The sequence below is a fragment of the Theropithecus gelada genome, chromosome 4 (assembly GCF_003255815.1).
Source record: "Theropithecus gelada isolate Dixy chromosome 4, Tgel_1.0, whole genome shotgun sequence".
NCBI classification, from domain to species: Eukaryota; Metazoa; Chordata; class Mammalia; order Primates; family Cercopithecidae; genus Theropithecus; species Theropithecus gelada.
The window spans coordinates 5,614,623-5,627,452 of NC_037671.1; the positions used below are offsets into that span (position 1 = coordinate 5,614,623).

Sequence of the window (12,830 nt, forward strand, 5' to 3'; positions counted from 1 at the left end):
ATCCCAGCTACTTGGGAGGCTGAGGCAGGGGAATTGCTTGAACCCAGGAGGTGGAGGTTGCAGCGAGCTGAGATCACGCCACTGCACTCCAGCCTGTGTCACAGAGCAAGACTCCATCTCGGGGAAAAAAATAATAATAAAGGAAAAAATTTAAAAAGCTCATCAACTCACTCAAAGCCGACTGCCTTCCCACAAGGCAATGAAACCTTTGAGTTTATATAAAAAGTGAGCCATGGAAGAAATTATCACAGGTCTGCAAAGTCCTAACACATTTTTCACTTCCTTTCCTATTCCAGCAGCACTGGCAAGAGTGCTCATGAGTCGCTCCATAACCTGTGGAAGGAAATATCTAATCTGTATCAGTCAGAAGAGGCTGGATTACTCTGCAGTAACAAAGAATCCCCCAAATCTCAGTGGTTGCAGATAACAAGGTGTCAATTTGTGCTTCAGGCTACAAGTCCATCATGAATAGGCAGGGACACTTGGAGACCCAAGCACGTAGAGTAGCTATCACCTCGTCTGTTGCTGATGTCATGCTAGAGGGACAAAAAGAATTCTAGAGGACCTCAAATTTTCCATTAAATACTTCAGTGTGTGTCACTTCTACACACCACTTGTTGGCCAGAACTGGTCACAAAACCCCAAAAGGGAGCCAAAAAGAACCATCCTACTGTATTAGTCCATTCTCATACTAACAAAGACATACCTGTTCTCATGCTGGGTAATTCACAACGAAAAGAGATGTAATTGACTCACACTTTCACATGACTAGGGAAGCCTCAGGAAACTTACAATAATGAGGGAAGGGGAAAGAAACACATTCTTCTTTACATAGCAGCAGGAGAGAGAATGAGAGAAGTACAGAGCAAAAAGAGGAAAGTCCCTCACAAAACCATCACATCTCATGAGAACTTACTATCATGAGAACAGCATGGGGGAACCACCCTATGATTCAATCACCTCCCACAAGGTCCCTCCCCTAACACGGGGGGATTAAAGTTTGGATTACAATTCAAGATGAGATTTGGGTAGGGACACAGACCCAGACCTTATCACTTACCATGTGCTGGAAGGGAGGAAATCCAGAAATTTCTGGCAAACAATTCTAACGGCTACAAACAATTCCTCCTCCTTATGCAGTGGAGGTCTCCTTGTTTAGGCCATTTGGGCGGCCACATTTCCTTCCACTCCCAGGAGGAGCACGGCCAGAGTAGAGGAGACGCTCGGGACAGACAAAAGCACATCGAATGAAGGGTTTTCTTTATATGGCTCCTTCAAAAGATGATGGCTGGAGCCATTTGCTTCAGAGAGGGTTCTCATGGTGGAGGGTCTGGAAACAGAGCACAGGGAGGAGTGTTTGACAGTTTGTCATCCTTGAGGAGAACAAACAGCTTCTCAGATGGAGCCAGCAGAATGCTGGAGGGGTTGGGAGAGGAGGAGTAGCTCTTGGCTGTTGCACAGCCTGGGGAATTCGGGGGAGGAGGGGGTGACTGAGAAGCAGACTCCTCTCTTCTTCACTCACAGGCAGGGCGGAGGGACCACTAGACAAGGCTGGGTGGCAGGGAGGCAGGAGGCTATGCTTGCCGGGGGGACAGCAATGCGACTGACAGCTTCCAGAAGCCACCTGATGTCAGGGAGGAAGAGTAAGGCCAGTTACAGCCAAAATCACTGCTCTTTTTTCTCCCCACTCACTTGCAGCCACACTTCTCCCCCGTCCTGCCCAGCACTCAGGACCTTCCCTTATGCCGCCTCTGCTGTCCAAAGACACCTCATCACATGCTCCAGCACCATCGCCTCTGCCCCAAACACCTGTATTAACTCATTAATTAACTACTTTTTCTACCTCCTCCTCCTTCTTTTCTTCACCATCTTCCCAGAAAATTTCATTCTCCACTCTCTGTAGCATTAACTGCACATTAAGAAGACAGCAATCTGATTAAACTGATTTAAAATAATCACAAACTAGGCCAGGTGCAGTGGCTCATGCCTATAATCCCAGCACTTTGGGAGGCCAAGGTGGGCAGACCGCTTCAGCTCAGGAGTCTGAGACCAGCCTGGGCAACGTGATAAAACCCTGTCTCCACCAAAAATACAAAAAACTAGCCAGGCGTGGTGGTGCGTGCCTGAAGTGCCAGCTAGCTACTCAGGAGGCTGAGGTGGGAGGATCGCTTGAGCTGGGAGGCAGAGGCTGTAGCGAGCCAAGATTGTGCCACTGCACTCTACCTGGGGTGACAAGAGTAAGACCCTGTCTCAATTTTTAAAAATTAAAAGAAAAAGAGTATATAATAATAACAAACTTTTATGTTGACCCCTTACTACAGTCCATGTGCTGTTGCCTAAGTACAGTATGTCACAACCCTAATTCTAAATACAACGCCTTTGGGGTATCCTCCCAGATGAGGAAATCAAGTGTGGGGAGCTGTAGTCATTTATCTAAGAAGGTTTAATTTGTAAGTGGCAGAATAAGGGCCAAACACAAGCCCTCTGGCTACAGAACTCACACACCTAACTGCTATGCCACGTCTCACCCATACTGACGTCGGGTAGCATGACAGCTGTCATCAAAACACTCCCAGGGGATCTTGATTTCGGGAATTCCAGGCCACTCGGTGGGGTCATTCTAGAGCAGAGGTTTGCTCAGTCCCTGGCAGAGCATTCTCAGACCAGGGTCTCTGGCAAACCCCAGCTGGCCTCCTTCCATGCCCAGACCCTTCTTCTCCTTCCCCTAGGTAAGCCCAGAATTTCTCCCCATCCTTGTCTGTCCAGGACCTGTGTTCCACCCAGCGCTGGCCTCCATCCTGGTCCTCCTGGATGGCTTTGATGAGCTGATGCCTGTCTGAGGGCTTCGCTTCCCCAGGCTTTGGCCAGAGACACACACAGGGCTCTTCCCTGGGAACCTAACTTTGCGCTGTCATCTTCAGCTTGTGTCCTGGGATGCTCCACCAACTCGGAAAAGGTGCCTCCTAGGATGTGGGAGGCGGTCACAGACGGGAGCCCCAGAGTAAAAGTATCCTGGGCACTGGCCAGTTGGAAGAAATGTTGATAACAGCCAGTGAGGCAGTACCAGTGCATACTTGTGAAACGCTGGCCCGTCAGTCAGTCGTCCCCGTCACTGTTCATGCCAGGATATCACATCGTGGCTCTCACGGTCTCCCCACCCTAACCCTCCCCGCTTCTACTCTGGGGTTCTCTGGCGACTGGGCTCAATACGTAGGAATCGAACCATACCCGTTAAGACAATGGACACCGATGAGCCATCCCTACTGGTTCACCTACATTTACATACCCAGTTACACATCCAGTTACACGCTCTGTATATTTTCTAATCTTAGGTATACACCATATTCCTAGAACCATTGGTCTTTCCTTTCCCACCTCCAAAGGCAAAATAAACTTAGGGACCCAGGGATCCCTAGGGAGACACGCGGCAGAGGTGACCTAAACCCAAAGCAATCGCCTGGCGTCCCTCTCTCCCTCCTAAGCCTTCCAGTTAAGGCTTCTGTTCTTCCAGGGTCAGGGCAGCTCGGGGGCCAGCGCGCTAATAAAGCTAGGAGGCTTCGGGCAACACAGGCTGGAGACGCCAGGGCAGCCCTAGGGCAGTGGCTCATGTCCTCCCCCTCCCCTGCCCCCGTTCTCCCCTCCCCCTCCCCCATTCTCGGGCCCTCCTCCAGCCTCTCTCCGCGAGGGTGGACGCTGCATCCAGCTCCAGCGCTGCACTGCCCAGGGCCACACAGGGGTCTGGGGGAAGCTCGTCCCCACCGCCAAGCTGCTCGCCCTCCCCCGTTCTGCCACCCGGAGGTCCAGGAAGAAATCACACCCGGGCCAGGGGCAGGGGCTCACGCCTACAATACCAGCACTTTGGGAGGCCCAGGTGGGCGAATCACCTGAGGTTGGGAGTGAGACCAGCCTGACCAACATGGTGACACCTTGTCTCCACTAAAAATACAAAAATTAGCTCGGCGTGGTGGTGCGAGTCTATAATCCCAGCTACTCCGGGGTCCAGAATTGGTTCCTTCCAGTGGGTTCTTGGTCTCGCTGACTTCAAGATTGAAGCCACGGACCCTAGCAGTGAACATTAAAAGTTCTTAAACACGCTGTGTCTGGAGTTTGTTCCTTTAGATGTTCAGATGTGTCTGGAGTTTCTTCTTTCTGGTGGGCTCCTGGTCCACACTGTTTTCAGGAGTGAAGCTGCAAACCTTGGTGGTGAGTGTTACAGGTCATAAAAGCAGCACAGACCCAAAGAGTGGACAGCAACAACATTTACTGTAGACGGCAAAAGAACAAAGACGCCCCAAAGCAAAATAAGACCCAAGCTGGTTATCACTGCTGGGGGAGGGGGTGGGTGGCCTGCTTTTTTTGTTTTTTCTTATTTGACCCCACCCACCTCCTGCTGATTGGTCCATTTTACAGAGAACTGATTGGTCCATTTTACAGAGTGCCGATTGGTCTGTTTTACAGAGTGCTGATTGGTCCGTTTTGACAGCATGCTGATTGGTGCGTTTACAAACCCTTAGCTAGACACAGAGTGCTGATTGGTGCGTTTACAATCTTTTAGCTAGACAGAAAAGTTCTCCAAGTCCCCTACCCCATCCAGAAGCCCAGCTGGCTTCGCCTCTCATTCCGGAGGCTGAGGCGGGAAAACCGCTTGAACCCGGGAGAGGCTGCAGTGAGCCGCGATGGCGCCATTGCACTCCAGCCTGGGGGACGAGAGCAGCTCAAATAAATAAATAGGAATCACCCCTGGCCAAACCTGGCTGAACTCCAGGCATTCCCCACCGGCGATACTGCTGGGTGGTGTCCCGGGATCCAACCCTCCCAGGAGAAGTCCCGCTTCTGAGATCTCAGCTACCTGCACCCTCCCCCCGCCCTCCTGGCCAGAAGCCCCGGAGCAGTTGGGACACATTCGTGTTTGAAGAATACAAGAGGAAGCGCCTGCAGCACTCAGTTCCCGGCAGAGCAGCGTGGCCGCGGGGTGGGCGTGGGTGGGCGGCCAGGGTGGGCCGGGGACCGTGGACGGTGGGTGCTGCAGGGGACCCACCCACACACCCCCCCAACTCGCTCTGCGGTGGCGGGGCGGGGGGGGGGTGCCAGCCTAGGCTACAAGTGGGGAAGACTCCCGGTGGCCTAGTGGAAAAGCTGCCCTCTCTCACCCACGCTCGCCATGGGCATGAGCACCTCCACAGCTCTTTTGTGAAAAATGTCTTTGCCAGTACTCTGTCAAAAGCTTCTCTGAATCCGCTCATCTGAGGGGTCGAGAGGATCTGGGCCATTCCTTTACAATCTGCACAAGGGGAGGGAGGTCAGCTACACCCTCCCTTTGCCCCCCTGTCCTTCCCGTAGCCCTAGAACCGTTGGTCTTTCCTTGCCCTCCCCCAAACGCAAAATAAACTTAGGGTCCCGGGATCCCTGGGGAGACACGCGGCAGAGGTGACCTAAAGCCAAAGCAATCACCTGGCGTCCCTCTCTCCCTCTTAAGCCTTCCAGCTAAGGGTTCTGCTCTTCCGGGGTCAGGGCAGCTCGGAGGCCGGAGGGCTAATAGAGCTAGGAGGCTTCGGGCAACTCTGTCAGGCTTCCCGGTGGCGCCCTGGCGCAAGCGACAGCTGGACCCTGAGCCTCAAGTGACCTTCGGAGGCCAGGCACCCACACCTGACACACTGATGACAAATGAACTTGGTTCTGCGCCAACCAGAGCACTAGAGTTAGATGTTTTATGGACACAGCCACCAGAAGCTGCCTTTTCCCAGCCTTTACAAAGCTCAGGACTCTGCCTCTCAGCATATTTCTCCATGAACTGCTGACCGTGCCCTGGACTGACAGGTCAATGGCCTTGGCTTTGTCCTTCTTTCTGTTATGACACATCCATTGTGTGGGTGTTTGGGGCAAAACTGAAACAGAAAGATTCTCACTTTAACATCCTGTTGTGAGGATTTCAGGATCATGGCAAACAGGAGGCAGGACTAGATTGCAACTCTGGACAGAGCAGCCTGCAGAGACTCACATTGAATTTTAGCTCCAGATCAACTGCAAGAACAAACCAGCAATCCTGAGAGGACCCACAGACCCTCTGAAGGAAGCAGACTGCTCCTGCAGGACCCGGGAGACGCCCCAAATACTGAGTGCCCCAACTGTGGAAGTGGGAAAGCGAGACCCTCGTCTCCCGAACACACACTCCCACTGGAGAAGCTGAAGGTGTGTTTGTGGAGAAGTTTCCAACTCTACCTTGAGCAGAGCCAAGTTAGAGAGCTGAGGGAAAAACAGAGGGAGAGGAAGCAGCAGTAAGGCCCTGGGAGCTTGCTGGGTCCCCTAGCAGCCCATTCCTGCTTGGCACCACCGGGATCCTTTGGGAGGGCGGCCTGAGGAGCAGGAGGTAAAACTCCACAGGGAGAAGGATTTCTCTAGCTGAACTTTGTAACAATTTGAAACCCACTAGAAGCTTCCTGGCCAGAACTCGGAAGAGGGCTCGAATCCAGCCTGCAGACTCGGCAGGCAGGGGAAGAACTAAGGCCTTTTTCTTTCTCAGCTGGGAGGTGGAAAGCCTGAGGCAAGTTTTCAAACCCATCTTGCCCGTCACCTGGAAACAGATGCAGGGCTGTCGTGGAGGGCACAGTGGGAGTGAGACCGGCCCTTCAGTTTGCATGGGAGCTGGGTGAGGTCTGTAAGTGCCAGCTTTTTCCCCACTTCCCTGACCCCTGCATGACTCAGCTAGAGGGAGTCATAATCCTCCTAGGTACACAACTCCAGTGACTTGGGAATCTCACCCCTATCCCCCACAGCAGCCCCAGCAAGACCTGCCCCAGGAGAGTCTGAGCTCAGACACGCCTAACCCCGCCCCCACCTGGTGGTCCTTCCTTACCCACCCTGTTAGTGGAAGACAAAGAGCATATCATCTTGGGAGTTCTAGGGCCCTGCCCACCACTGGTCCCTTTACACACTACAACAGCTGATGCTTTCTAGAAATCACTACCTCCTGTTAGGAGACCAACCAGCACAAAAATAGAGCATTAAACCACCGAAGCTAAGCACGCTCATGGAGTCCATTGCACCCTCTGCCGTCTCCACCAGAACATGTGCTGGCCACAGCTGACAAACCCATGGACAACTCACATCACAGGAATCTGTACAGACAACCCCAGGACCATCCCAGAGCCAGTTAAACTTGCTGGGTGGCTAGACCCAGAAGAGAGACAACAATCACTGCAGTGCAGCTCACAGGAAGCCACATCCACAGGAAAAGGTGGAGAGAACTACATCAAGGCAACACCCCATAAGACAAAAAAATATGAACAATAGCGATCAGCCCTCGACTTTCCTTCTGACAGAGCCTACCCAAATGGGAAGGAACCAGAAAACCAACCCTGGTAATACGACAAAACAAAGCTCATCAACACCCCGCACCCTCCCAAAATCACACTAGTGCACGAGCAGTGCATCCAAACCAAGAAGAAATTCCTGATTTACCTGAAAAAGAGCTCAGGAGGTTAGTTATTAAGTTAAATCAGGGAGGGACCAGAGAAAGGCAAAGCCCAATGCAAGGAAATCCAAATATTGAAGGAAATAGATAGCTTAAAGAAAAAAAAAATCAAAAATTCAGGAAACTGTGGACACACTTTTAGAAATGCGAAATGCTCTGGAAAGTCTCAGCAATAGAGTTGAACAAGTAGAACAAAGAAATTCAGAGCTCGAAGACAAGGTCTTCGAATTAACCCAATCCAACAAGGACAAAGAAAAAAGAATAAGAAAATATGAACAAAGCCTCCAAGAAGTCTGGGATTATGTTAAATGACCAAACCTAAGAATAATCAGTATTTCTGAGGAAGAAGACAATTATAAAAGTTTGGAAAACATATTCAGGGGAATAATCAAGGAAAACTTCCCCAGCCTGGTGAGAGACCTAGACATGCCAATACGAGAAGCACAAAGAACACCTGGGAAATTCATTGCAAAAAGATCATCGCCTAGGCACATTGTCATCAGGTTATGCAAAGTTAAGAAGAAGGAAAGAATCTTAAGAGCTGTGAGACAGAAGCACTAGGTAACCTATAAGGGAAAACCTATTAGATTAACAGCCAATTTCTCAGCAGAAACCCTACAAGCTAGAAAGGATTGGGGACCTATCTTCAGCCTCCTGAAACAAAACATTTATCAGCCAAGAATTTGTATACATCGAAACTAAGTATTATATGTGAAGGAAAGTGACAGCTGTTTTCAGACAAACAAACGCTAAGAGAATTCGCCATTACCATGCCACCACTACAAGAACTGGTAAAAGGAGCTCTAAATCTTGAAATAAATCCTGGAAACACATCAGAACAGAACCACTTTAAAGCATAAATCACAGAGGACCTATAAAGCAAAAATACATGTTAAAAATAAAAAACAAAAAATGAAAAAAAAAAAAACCAGTACAGAAGCAACAAAGAGCATGATGAATGCAATGGTACCTCATATTTCAGTACTATCATTGCATGTAAATGGCCTAAATGCTCCACTTAAAATACACAGAACTGCAGAACAGATAAAAGCTCACCAACCATCTGCTCCCTTTAGGAGACTCACCTAACACATAAGGACTCACTTAAAGTAAAGGAAGTGGAAATAGGCATTTCATGCAAATGGACACCAAAAGTGAGCAGGGGTAGCTATTTTTATATCAGACAAAAAACTTTAAAGCAACAGTGGTTAAAAGAGACAAAGAGGAGGCAAAGAGGGGCAGTATATAATGGTAAAAGGCCTTGTCTAACAGGAAAATATCACAATCCTATGCATGTATGCACCTAACACTGGAGCTCCAAAATTTATAAAACAATTTTATAAAATTTAAAAACAATAGACCTAAGAAATGAGATAAACAACAATACAATAATAGTGGGGGCTTCAATACTCCACTGACAGCACTAGACAGGTCATCAAGACAGAAAGTCAACAACAACAACAACAAAAACAATGGATTTAAACTATACCCTGGAACAAATGGACTTAACAGATACATATGGAACATTTCATCCAACAACCACATAATACACATTCTATTCAACAGCACATGGAACTTTCTCCCAGATAGACCATATGATAGGCCATAACATGAGCCTCAATAAAATTAAGAAAGTTGAAATTATATCAAGCACTCTCTCAGACCACAGTGGAATAAAACTGGAAATCAACTCCAAAGGAACCTTCAAAACAACACAAATACATGGAAATTAAATAACCTGCTCCTGAATGAATTTTGGGTCAAAAAATGAAATCAAGATGGAAATTAAAAAATTCTTCAAACTGAATGACAATGACACAACCTTTCAAAACCTCTGGGATACAGCTAAGGTGGTGCTAAGAGCATAGCCCTAAACGCCTACATCAAAAAGTCTGAAAGAGCACAAACAGACGATATAAGGTCACACCTCTAGGAGCTAGAAAAACAAGAACAAACCAAACCCAAACACCAGCAAAAGAAAGGAAATAACCAAGATCAGAGCTGAACTAAATGAAATTGAAACAAAACAACAACAACAAAAAAAATACAAAAGATAAATGAAACAAACAGCTGGTTCTTTGGAAAGATAAATAAAATTGATAGATCATTAGCAAGATTAACCAAGAAAAGAAGAGAGAAAATTCAAATAACCTCACTAAGAAACAAAACAGGAGATATTACAACTGACACCACTGAAATACAAAAGATCATTCAAGGCTACTATGAACACCTTTATGCACATAAACTAGAAAACCTAGAAGAGATGGATAAATTCCTGGAAAAATACAACCCTCCTAGCTTAAATTAGGAAGAATTAGATACCCTGAACAGACCAATAACAAGCAGTGAGATTGAAATGGTAATTTTAAAATTACCAACAAATAAAGTCCAGGACCAGACAGATTCACAGCAGAATTCTACCAGACATTCAAAGAAGAATTGGTACCAATCCTTTTGACACCATTCCATAAGATAGAAAGAAGGAACCCTCCCTAATTCATTCTACAAAGCCAACATTGCCCTAATACCAAAACCAGGAAATGATATAACCAAAAAAGAAAACTACAGACTGATATCCTTGATGAACATAGATGCTAAAATCCTTAACAAAATACCAGCTAACTGAATCCAACAACATATTGAAAAAATAATCCACCATGATCAAGTGGATTTCATACCAGGGATGCAGGGATGGTTTAACATACACAAGTCAATAAATGTGATACATCACATAAACATCATTAAAAACAAAGTTCACATGATCATCTCAATAGATGCAGAAAAAGCATTAGACAAAATCCAGCATCGCTTTATGATTAAAACCCTCAGCAAAATCGGCATACAAAGGACATACCTTAACATAACAAAAGCCATCTATGACAAACTCATAGCCAACGTAATACTGAATGGGGAAAAGTTGAAAGCATTCCCTCTGAGAATGGAACAAGACAAGGATACCCACTCTCACTAGTCCTCCTCAACATAGTACTGGCAGTCGTAGCCAGAGCAATCAGACAAGAGAAAGAAATAAAGGACATCCAAATCGGTAAAGAGGAAGTCAAACTCACTGTTTGCTGATGATATGATTGTTTACCTTGAAAACCCTAAGGACTTCTCCAGAAAGCTCCTAGAATTGATAAAATAATTCAGCAATGTTTCCGGATATGAGATTAATGTACACAAATCAGTAGCTCTTCTATACACCAACAGCGACCAAGCAGAGAATCAAATCAAATCAAAAAGAAGAAGTGAAACTGTCACTGTTTGCTGACAATATGATCATTTACCTTGAAAACCTGAAGGACTCCTCCCGAAAGCTCCTAGAACTGATAAAATAATTCAGCCATATTTCCTGATATGTGATTAATGTACACAAGTCAGTAGCTCTTCTATACACCAACAGCGACCAAGCAGAGAATCAAATCAAGAACTCAACCCCTGTTACAATAGCTAAAAAAATAAAAATAAAAAAATAAAATATAAATAGGAATATACCTAACAAAGGAGTTGAAAGACCTCTACAAGGAAAACTAAGAAATAAAAAATAAATTTAAAAAACACTGCTGAAAGAAATCATAGATGACACAAACAAATGGAAACACATCCCATACTCATGGATGGGTAGAATCAATATTGTGAAAATGACCATACTGCCAAAAGCAATCTACAAATTCAATGTAATCCCCATCAAAATACCACCATCATTCTTCACAGAGTTAGAAAAAACAATTCTGAAATCCATATGGAACCAAAAAAGAGCCCACATAGCCAAAGCAACACTAAGCAAAAAGAACAAATCCAGAGGCATCACATTACCTGATTTCAAACTATACCATAAGGCTGTAGTCACCAAAACAGCATGGTACTCGTATAAAAATAGGCACATAGACCAATGGAACAGAATCCAGAATCCAGAAATAAACTCAAATACTTACAGTCAACTGATATTCAACAAAGCAATCAAAAACATAAAGTGGGGGAAAGGATACCCTTTTCAACAAATGGCACTGGGATAATTGGCTAGCCACATGTAGGAGAATGAAACTAGATTCTCATCTCTTACCTTATACAAAAATCAACTCAAGATGGATTAAGGACTTAAACCTAAGACCTGAAACTATAAAAATTCTAGAAGATGACATTGGAAAAATCCTTCTACACATTGGCTTACACAAGGATTTCATGACCAAGAACCTGGAAGCAAATGCAATAAAAGCAAACATAAATAGCTGGGGCCTAATTAAACTAAAGAGTTTTTGCACAGTAAAAGGAACAGTCAGCAGAGTAAACAGACAACACACAGAATGGGAGAAAATCTTCACAATCTATACCTCTGATAACGGACTAATGTCCAGAATCTACAAGAAACTCAAACAAATAAGCAAGAAAAAAAGAAACAGTCCCATCAAAAATTGGGCTGGCATGAATAGACAATTCTCAAGGCCGGGCGTGGTGGCTCACACCTGTAATCCCAGCACTTTGGGAGGGCGAGGCAGGCAGATCACCAGGTCAGGAGTTCAAGACCAGCCTGACCAACATGGTGAAACCCCGTCTCTATTAAAAATACAAAAATTAGCCGGGCGTGGTGGCGTGTGCTTGTAATCCCAGCTATTCAGGAGGCTGAGGCAGGAGAATCACTTGAACCTGGGAGGCGGAGGTTGCAGTGAGCGGAGATCGCACCACTGCACTCCAGTCTGGGTGACAGAGTAAAACTCCATCTCAAGAAAAAAAAAAATGAATTAAAGAAAAAATGCTCAACATCACTAATGATCAGGGAAATGCAAATCAAAACCACAACGCAATACCACCTTATTCCTCCAAGAATGGCCATAATCAAAAAATCAGATGGATGCAGTGATCAGGGAATACTTCTAAACTGCTGATGGGAATGTAAACTAGTACAACCACTATGGAAAACAGTGTAGAGATTCCTTAAAGAACTTAAGGTAGAGCTACCATTTGATTCCGCAATCCCACTACTGGGGAGTGGGATTCCCTCTACCCAGAGGAAAAGAAGTCATGTAAGATACTTGCACAGGCATGTTTATAGCAGCACAATTCACAATTGCAAAATCCTGGAACCAACCTAAATGCCCATCAGTCAACGAATGGATAAAGAAACTGTGATATATATATATATGTATACACATGTATATATACACACACACACATATGTGTATATATATGTAAATATGTATATGTGTATATATACGTATATATGATGGACTACTAATCATAAAAAGGAATGAATTAACAGCATTTGCAGTGACCTGGATGAGATTGGAGACAATTATTCTAAGTGAAGTAACTCAGGAATGGAAAACCAAACATCATATGTTCTCACTGATATGTGGAAGCT

The 12,830-nt window shown here is 45.8% G+C and overlaps 1 protein-coding gene across 1 annotated transcript in view; it reads right to left on the minus strand.

Annotated features, from left to right (window-relative positions):
* Nucleotides 1–1,850: 1,850 nt before the first annotated feature.
* SERPINB9 (serpin family B member 9) overlaps nucleotides 1,851–12,830 on the minus strand; it is a 32,892-nt gene continuing 21,912 nt past the window's right edge. The window contains exons 8-9 of the mRNA XM_025384430.1: nucleotides 6,668–6,677; nucleotides 1,851–1,888 (exon numbers count right to left, since the gene is read on the minus strand). Coding sequence (XP_025240215.1) covers nucleotides 1,884–1,888; nucleotides 6,668–6,677 — 15 coding nt within the window. The 3' untranslated portion in view covers nucleotides 1,851–1,883. The remainder of the gene's footprint in view (nucleotides 1,889–6,667; nucleotides 6,678–12,830) is intronic.